The sequence below is a fragment of the Montipora capricornis genome, chromosome 8 (genome assembly GCF_036669925.1).
Source record: "Montipora capricornis isolate CH-2021 chromosome 8, ASM3666992v2, whole genome shotgun sequence".
Lineage (NCBI taxonomy): Eukaryota > Metazoa > Cnidaria > Anthozoa > Scleractinia > Acroporidae > Montipora > Montipora capricornis.
Window position 1 is genome coordinate 31115298 of NC_090890.1, and position 10000 is coordinate 31125297.

The following is a 10000-nucleotide window of genomic DNA, read 5'->3' on the forward strand; positions in this document are numbered from 1 at the left end:
CAAGTTAGAAAAAGAAAATTTTCATGCCTTTATGGAAAGAAGCTCAACCTGCTGTTTGACATTTAACTTAAATTTGCCATGCTAAAAATCTCCCTAATGTTGTAACTTTTACACACTACTGCCATTATAGTACGTGTAAAAAGTATTATTTTTGCACTGTCATTTGCAATAAACAAAAGAGTCAGGGCTAAGGAAACAACCATGAGGCATGTGCTTTATATTGTAAAAAATATTTTTGGCTTTACTATCGGACACTGCAAAATAACATCATGAAAATAATGATCCAACTTGAGATTTTGTAGAGAATGTTTGCAAACACACAGGTTCAGTTAGAGGACATACAATGTATACCAACCCTAAAAAGTACAACCCAAGTAAGGGAATAATCCCAAATATTTATGATAGCACTGATGTTTATTCTGAAGTGAGATCTCAATATTATTCTTTTGCTTAATAAAATCCATCATTTCTGAATGCATGTGGAAAGACTGTCTCCTGTACTAAAATTAGTATTCGGTAAATTGTTGTTGTCTCATTAAAGGAATAATCAATCATTAACTACATGTAAATACTGTAAGCTAGGCCGACGTTTTTCAAGCACGGCTAACATTTTTTTAAGCACGCCAAATAATAAACAAACCTGAGGAGTGCAACGAAGTGTTTCATCTTGGAGAACAAAGCCAGAATTTGAATTATACTTGATGTACTTCCCTTCGATAAAATGCTCCAAATGAAATAAAGGCGACCCTTCTCTATCTTTCATTTCAATAACACAAACTTGAAAGATATCCACCTGAACAAGGAGAAGAATATGGTACACCTTATACAAGTATAGGCTCTCAACCAGTAATGATAAAGAAGGGAAACAAAAAGAGAGTCAGTATTAGATGAAAAACAGGATGAGAACTGAGGTCAGAGCAAAAACATGGAGTATTGGTAGAGACAGGTCAGAGGAGCCATGAGCAATTTTTAAAATTTCCTGTTCAGTCTACTATGGGCTGTCAAAACGTAAGGCAAAAAAAGTGTGATCGTTTGTGTGCATTGTGGGTCCAGATGACGTTTGACTGATAACAACTATCAAAACTGTCCATAAACTGGAAATCTGGAGCTTGTAGACTACCCTCCTGATCTACCTCAGGTCAGACTCCTTACCAGTGTTTTCCTTCAACTCTGTCTCAAGTTTTAGTTTTACCTTGTCTGACATTTACCCTGCCACACAAAGAGCCTGGCAAAGGCTGCTATCATTGTAAAGAAAGAAAAATAAAAGTATCCTGATTTTATGCAACAGCTTTTCTCCAGAATTTTAAACATCACTTGAAGAGGCTTCAGGCTATGCTTCAGCATTAATTTTAAAATTGTGCCAAGGTGATTCATACGTTATTGACGAATCCCCTTGGGGGATTTCAGGGCCAACAAAACAAATTGTTTAAATAAATGTTTAAAAAAAAAGTGGCCTGACGTGCTGAACAAGGGAAAACACAGAATAACTACACCTAATATGTAAATTTTGTATTTAGCATGACTTAACCATGGGATTTGGGCCAGAGGTATGCAAGCCAGGTGATCTCTGTTCAGCTCAATAGCATCAGTATACAATCCACAAACCTTTTTTGGTGGATTGTATCTGTTGTACTCTTCACCCCAAAGTTTAGCATCCATCTGTAATCTCACATCATCAAAGTACATATTTCTGGGTACTTTATCAATATAACTCTTAGCAACATAATTTGCTGCATGCTTCCAGTTCATGTGCTTTGAGAAATTTGATAACTTCTTCCTGTGAAATCAATAAAGGACAAATCCTTTCAATAGCAGTTTTTAATGCTATGAATAGAAGTGATGCTTCTGGTGACCATATTTTGATACAAACCTCTCTGCTTTTCCTTTGTTTAAATCACAAGAACAAGAAAATATTGATTAACTTTAATAAAGCAAGAATAAAGCAAGGTTACCGACAGATGCGCTGCCATTCATTGGCAATAGATCACTGAGCAAATAATAAGTAAGGTCTATTTAGATGTGATTAATTATGCACTGCTGCCCAGTTGGTGAAGTAGATCTTAGTAAGTACTCTGGGTATCCAAAAAGAAAATTGGGGGTAACCATGCATATTTGAGAGATAATTAAAGCTTCAATTTGAGAAAGAACGCCATACATTGCTTTGTATTTTAAAGCTCTTTACAAATATTATTCATCAATAATATTACCTTTGAAAAATAAATGGTTACCCCCAATTTTCCTCTTGGATTTTTAACACTAATTGTTAAGATCTACATTTCCTGCATAATCATAAACAGGGGCAAAAATACCTTTGAATTAGTAGGCACTGTCCTTAAGTTTGACTTTCATTAAGGGAACAAGCACAAGCATGAGCATAACTAGTTTATGCCAAATGAAAACCAACATCTACCTATTTTGCAAGCAAAAGCACATGAAAATGATATTATTTTATTGGTTGAAAGGCTCCGTTCTCAACTCGGCCAATAAGGCAATACTGCAATTTCCCTGTGCTTATGCCATGTTTCATTAGTTTTTGCATGACACAAAACATAGGCAAAAGCACAACAGAAAGGAGAAACTTAAATTCTTTGGATTCTTTCTTTGGATTCGCTCTGACGAAGGGCTAACACTCAAAACGTCAGCTCTTAGAATCTCTGTATGGTGGCCAATTTACATCATCAACTCCGTTGATAAAACCAAATTTTTAAATCCACTATGCTCATGATTGTGCTTAAGGAGTCTCACTGTTCCTAGCCATGCAGCTCCTAATTGAAGATTGTTTCAAGGCCTTGCAAATCCAGGAAACCTCATAATCAAAACACTTGTGGTGAAGAGAGGCAGACGTAGTCAATATAAGGAGGACAAGGATATTACTGATGGTGATTCCTTACTTACAATCTAAAACACTCCCTCATTGCTCCTTGATCAAATGGCTGTTGATAAGTGAGACACATTTTAGAGAAATGAGATTGCAGTTATAAAAATGTGAAAGGTTCATGGTGGCCAAGGTGAACCTACAGGTGGCATGAAAATTACATGTTTCATGAAGCATTATCTCTGCTTTCTTGAAATAAATTACTTATCCTGATAAACATCACTCTTGAGTGCTAACAACAACTGTTACAACAACAACAACAATAACAATAATAATAATAATAATAATAATAATAATATTAACCATAATGGAATTTCCTCAGAAAGCAGCATTAACATTGTAGCTGACGTCTGCAGTAAAAGCTTGTCCTCAACAGAGCAATGAACAGAAACCAGCAGAACAATGAAACAATAAGTTAATAATTAATTAATTGTTTCACTATTCTGATGGTTATTGTTCCAACATTCCCTGCCACGGTAGGTTTCATCAAAGGCATGTTTACTTAAAATATGCACTGGAGATTTTCAGGCCGCCTCAGAGATTTCAGTCTACCGTGTCTAGAAACTAAAAGCAGGAAGTCCTATGGGCTGCAAAAACACCTTACACACGCACATAAATACATGTACATGTAAATGTACATCGTAACCCTTTCATCTGCGGCGACAAAATTCTGCAGCAGTGGCAATGATTTTCATAAATAAACTGTGTCACACAAGGCGAATTGTTGCACCGACTTGTCCCCACGACGTGTTGCAGCGACTTATCGCCTAGTGTGTCCCGGTCTTAAGCATGACTCTTAGGAGGGAGAGGGTCAATTGACCACTCCCCATAGGGGCTTTTCAGGGCCAATGGAACACAACTAATGAAACACACAGAAGAGGACAACAACTGTTAGGAATCCCACCTGCCCAGAGGCTTGAAAACCAGTTGGCTATTTACAAGTGCAGCCGAAAGGTTGTGAATCAGGGACAACCTAGCCAGTGTTGCATCCAGGTTTTACTGGGTAGGGGTCCTCTGGACTTGCCAAATATTTAGGGGTCCATACCAGAATTTTGGGGGTCCTATCATAAATATTGACATTTATCACCTCGTTATTTGATGATGAATTTTAATAATGTTGGTGGTTGAAATTCTGTGAAACACTATCAACAACAATAATTATCTTCAGGATTTGAAAATGACGCGAATACATTTTACTTCTAAGTTATACTGACGCTAAAAGCGAAAATACACCAACCATGATTCTCTCTTTGTTATACCAATTCTAGATTGATCAATCAACGTTAAGTATGTGAAAAATATCGCCAGCCTTCTCAAAATATTTTTCGGGAGCAGGTCATAAGGAAAGTGGAGACGGTTTGGTGCTATAGGCCCTATAGCGAGTGCCCAAAGGACGCAAGCTTCTAGGGGGGTCTGGGGGCATGCTCCCCTAGGGAATTTTTTAAATTTAGACACTCACAGATGCAATTTAGTGCAATCTGGGGGATTTAAAGTGACGAAATTTCACATATGGAATTGACACTTGCTTGGAGTCTGATAAGAAATGCTGCAATGTTAGTTAAATAAACCTTTCACGTGTGCAACGCCAAAAAATATTGCGGACGCGAATTTGTACGTGAAACAGACTTTTTTCAAGCTTTTATAATATCTCCAGTGACTTCACGTTCGAGCTAAAAATGTGTTTTCCGACATTTTCTGACTGCAAGGAGACGGTCAAGCTTTCTGAGGAGGCGGCTCATTGAGCCGTTGACCGGCCGGTTTTGAGAAGGCCGTATCGCCATTGTTAATATAAATATAGTGAGCGCATGGTTGCCCTTTCAATTTACGAATTTGCATATATTTCAAGCATGAAATTTGGGCGTCCACAAAGACCCCTTCTTAGCATTTTAGGACGTCCAAATGCAAAATATTGCATCCCAGGACGCAATAACGTGCTCTGGATGCAACACTGCCTAGCCTCCTATCACAGACTCTGTTAGGGTCAGTTGTTCCTCCCGCCCTCTAATGGACGAGATGAAAGACTGACCATAAAAGAGCCTGCAATAGGAGGCTAGGGACTACCAGGATCAAGTTCAGCATGTGGTCAGATTGGCATTTGAACCTGGGAGGGATCTCGAGGCAAACGTCCTAACCACTAGGCCACAATGCGACCAACTTAAATCCAATGACCTTTTTGATCAGCTTACCACTAACCTTTATCAAAAACCACATATAAATTATAAACATCTTTTAAAAAAAAAAAGCTGAAGGTATTAGAGAGACTTAGCATCATGTTAACTTTATGCCTCACCATGTTTATGCATATTTTCTGCTGATTTTTATCTTATTTTGTGCCTGCTATCAACAGTCACGACAGATACCGAGCAACTTGTCAAAAGAGAGAGAAATAATTATCACGCATTAACGACAAGCAGCAGCCTGCCAACCGCAATGCTAATTACCTCTTATTTTTCACTTACTCAGAAACTCAGACTGGTCATTTACTTAACAAAGACCTAATATGAAACAAAAGTAAGATCAAGAACTCCAATGATTTTATTAATTATCCCATTGACCCCTGGGAGTGAGACTTATTAGCTTTAACTCTGTCTAAAGCCAAACAATTTTACTCATCAGTAGGGGACAGTTCAGGAGTCAATGGGATATTAATTAACCCTTTGATGTCCAAACCAGCCGAAACCCGCCAGACTTAATATTTTGCGGTACTTGGTAATGAGGATGATTATGTTGATGTCTCCACGTTAATGTTTAAAATTACTAATTATCATTAATCAAACTCTAGTAGCTATTATTATTTATTCCTTATGTTCTATGTCTTATTATAGGTTCTTGCTCTTCTCACGTAAATTGTAGCTATTTGTGAATATATGTGTATACCTATTTATTCTATTTATTTATTTATTTACTTGCCTGATTTTCATAATAATATATTTTAGTGAATTTTATTGTAAGCTATACAACCCGCCCCGATTAGCATTGCTACATGCGGGTTGTATAATTTTGTTTATGTATTTTTCTAATTTGTTAAATTTAAATTATTTAAATAAAATAAAATGATGTTTAACTCTGTCTAACGCCAGACGATTTACTCGTCAATGGGTTACCCCTTTGACGTCCAAACCGGCCGAAACCGGCCAGACTTACTATTTTACTCTAACACCAGATGATTTTACTTGTCAATGGGGAACCCCCGGAAGTCAATGGGTTAAGAGAGTTGAATGACAATCTTACCACAATTCAATGATTCATGAAAATACAAAAACAAAAAGTTCAAACAACACGAAACTCACCAAAGCTTCCATTTTAACTCTCACTTCATCCCTCACCCAACTTTTCTTGACGGCATTATACCGATGTCTGATAGCCACCTCTGTAGGACAAGCATCATCGATATGGAACTTTTCCCAGGGATCAGGCAAACACTGGGCCTTTTTCAAAGCATTGTGCCAACTCAAATGATGCTGTAAACGCTTTGACAGATGCATTTTGTTTTCACCCTGATTTTTTGAGCTCTTTGCTGGACGTGAATTCATTCTATTCTCAGGATAATTTCTTTCCACAACCTCAACTTCATCAAGTGATCCAATTTTCTCATTCCAATTTTGTGATGTTTCATCGTAACTTCTTGATTCACTTTCATCACAGCCATTTTCACCGTTCAACTTGGGCGAACTGACCACAGAACGCTGCTCAGAAGAACCACCTTGCAAAGATTGGAATTGTGCATTGTCTAAAAAAGTATTTGAGATAAAAGAGGAAAATTGGTTTTATCAAATGTGTTGATAGAGGTCAAATTACTACAGTGAACGATTAATTGGGAAGCTGATGTTTCGAGCGTTAGCCCTTCGTCATTCATGGTGGTAATTCGACCTCTATCAACACATTTGATAAAACCAAATTTTCCTGTTTTACTCTTCCACCGACGCAGCACCATAGTTTCTTTAGAAACTAAAAATTTATTTGAGATAAAAGCTGGCAGTTACTTACATTCCCTATATACAGAGTACTAATTAACAATTAGACCCGCACAAGGGCTACGGGTCAATAGCCCATGAGGCGAAGCTGAATGGGCTATTGACCCGTGGCCCTTGAGGGCGAAGGGTCTAATTGTTTTAGTATCACCCAACTATAGTCCGACAGAAAAGGCAATAATAAAGTTAACTAGCAAATGCAAGTGGAAGAGATATTTATTTGGGAATAAAACGAAAGAAAGCATCACGCTTTTCGCTACTCGAGGTCTATTACTAATAGTCCTCTAGTAGAGTATCCAATCAAAATGCACGATTTGCATTAGTCCACCAGTTGGGTGATACTAATTATCCATATTCTAATCTTAGATTGAAAAACATCTTGTGCCAAACAAAACACCACAAAGTTCCATTTGACTAAGAATTATGACTTTTGTAAACAGTTCACCAGTGCCACCAGGTTTAGCTAACAAACTAGACTCAATCTGAGTTTCAACTATTTTATTTGACATGCATATTCACTCAGTTACCACGGGCATGTAATGAGCTACTCTGCCAACTTAAAACAAATTCCTAACTTACATGTACATGCAAATATGATTGGTTGAGTTCCAATCAAAACCAGAAAGGTCCTTCAAGGTTGTTACAATGAAATCTGGTTCAACCACAAAGGCAGTGCCAATAATCTTATTTCCTCATAGACCAATTTCGGTATATTAAAATTCAGCCCTCCAGAGCCTCACGATGATCCCTTTAGGACTGAATTTTGATATATCGAAATTGGTCTACTGAATGTTCACTGTCCTTCATTTTCACCTGTATCCCAACTGTAGCAAAATTGTACAAACAAAAGGTCTCTGACAGGGCCCACTCTTTCCAAACATGATTTATTGTGACTTAACCTGCAAACCAGTGCATTATGTAGGTCATGTAAAACAACACCTTGAGGGAAAATTTGAAACCAAAACAAAAAATTTGAAACCCAAAAAGAAATTTAATTATGATATTAAAATAGTTACTTCTTCTTGTGATATAAGTTCAAAAATCTGGAGAAATACCAAATATTAGAGATTACTGGCTGAATTAAACTGAAACATAATCAAAATAGTCACCAAGTGGTCCGTCCAATAGTCTAATGATTCATTCGATAGTAAAATGAAACTAATTCCATATACAATTGGTGACAACGCCCGGGGGGGGTACTCGACATATCCCTGGGTGGGGAGGTACGGCGCGGCCCCTCATACCCTGACCCTGTTTAAGACAAATATTGCTAATTTTCCTACCCATTTTAAGACAGAATTCCGATTTTTGATACCCTGTTTAAGACATTTAACCCAGTTTAAGACAAAAATTGATAAATCATTACCTTGATTAAGACAAAAATGATAAATTCGATACCCTGTTCAAGACAAAAATCCCGAAAAACATACCCTGGCTGGCCGCACGTCCCCATTAAGGCCTTATAGGGGAGTACCCCCCCCGGGTGACAACGTCTGTCGTTATTAATATTATTATACAGATTATTGATTTTTATTTAAGCGATACACGGATGTCGTCAAAAGTATAATAAAAGAAAAGAGCTAAATAAGCTGAAGGAAACAACAGTTAGGCAGGGAAAATTAAAAGACTCTCCAGAGATTCGAGGGAACCCAAAAGACGTGCCAGTTCTCACAGATTTGAGCCTGCGTGGTTAAAATGCTCACAGCTTTTTAAACATAAAATGGCTCTTGTTCAGTCCTGTTCTATTTTTCTCCCTGTTCACTTTCGTTTAATTAAAAGTAACAATAATCCAGTTGAACCACTAAATTATCCCACTTGGTTAAAAGTGGCAGGGTCCTTTTAGATAATTTGAAGTGTCTACTGTAGATACCCGGCAGCCGGGAAGTGCTTTCAAAAAACTAGATACCGACTGCCGGGTATCTAGTTTTTTGAAAGCACTTCCCGGCTGCCGGGTATCTAGACACAATGTCCTAGGTTGTTAATTGAACTTTGCCATAATCTACGTGATCTGAACCTTGTCGAAAATCACACAAAACGGTCGGATAAAAGCTTACGTCACGACGAAACCGCTTCTGTGATCAAATAACGTTACAAACACTGCTGAAATTTAACAACTTCTTAAGTTTCTCGATAATTCAAATAAAGACTGACAAATAAGTGTAAAACCATCCAACTGTATTTAAAAGATCTATTAAGTTTACGTATGTAAGCTTACTTCGCTTACTTTCGCCTCCTTGAGAGCTGTACACATCCATGCTATTTCCACGTTTAAGTGACCTTTACCGCCAAGAAAAGAAAATATAAAGGAAGGAAACACCTCTGACATCGAGAAAAAAGTAATAACATTCACAGATTACCTGGCGAACTCTAGATCTGCTCACCCCACGGCCAAGCCGGCAGGAGAGAGGAAAGAATGAAGGAAGACTGGTCTCGGCCGTCCCACACAAGTAGGGAACTTTTCACCCGCGGGTTGACCCGCTCTACTCCTAGCCCGACAGGCGGCTGGGACCACCGCCGGAAATACGTCTGCGTTCGCAGGCTAGGACCTTCAATGCAAGCAGACAATCATAATGTAAATGTAAGACGAGCATACTATAAAAAAGTAAAGTTAAATATTTACGAAATAGAAAACATGTACCGTGTTTCTATCGAGTTTTATATAATAACCAAATCAATGCGCGCGCTCTGATCGGTCAATCAGCTATGTTTTATCATATGGCCCTCTATGGCCCGTACGGCCCCGCGCGCACTTTCATTGAAAAACTATTGGGAAAATGCCCGTATGAGGGCCGTACGCATGAGCGCGAGCAGGGCCGGAAAAGCCATACGGCCCTACTAAGGAACACGTACTTCTCCGTGCGATGCAATTTTAGGGGATTTCGTCGCTTTTAAACATCCAAATAATTTACAGCCAGAAAAGCAAATGCAAACAGCATATTAGATAAACTTTCCGTGCAGATTTTGTTTTTAATTTTGTCCTAACTTCATCTTCTGAGTGTTCTTACATTGTAAATAGTGTAAAGAGCCTATATGATGTATGGGTTATTGACCAAGCGTGAGGTCAAGATGACTGGATATTGGCCAAGTTCGTTTTTTGCGTGTTTATGGACCGAGACGAAGTCGAGGTCCATAAACACGCAAAAAAAGAACGAGG

At 38.1% G+C, this 10000-nt stretch overlaps 1 protein-coding gene across 4 annotated transcripts in view; it reads right to left on the reverse strand.

Moving 5' to 3' along the window:
- Positions 1–9304, reverse strand: part of LOC138059196 (eukaryotic elongation factor 2 kinase-like) — a 19064-nt gene extending 9760 nt beyond the window's left edge. Inside the window, exons 1-6 of one of the 4 annotated variants that reach the window (XM_068904740.1) lie at positions 9204–9304; positions 9071–9123; positions 6166–6605; positions 2896–2933; positions 1606–1777; positions 641–793 (exon numbers count right to left, since the gene is read on the reverse strand). In XM_068904740.1, the coding sequence (XP_068760841.1) occupies positions 641–793; positions 1606–1777; positions 2896–2933; positions 6166–6605; positions 9071–9101 (834 nt within the window). In that variant the 5' untranslated portion in view covers positions 9102–9123; positions 9204–9304. Of the gene's footprint in view, positions 1–640; positions 794–1605; positions 1778–2895; positions 2934–6165; positions 6606–9061 lie in introns of all 4 variants that reach the window. The other 3 variants (XM_068904738.1, XM_068904742.1, XM_068904739.1) reach the window with 3 other exon arrangements.
- Between the last annotated feature and the right edge of the window lie 696 nt (positions 9305–10000).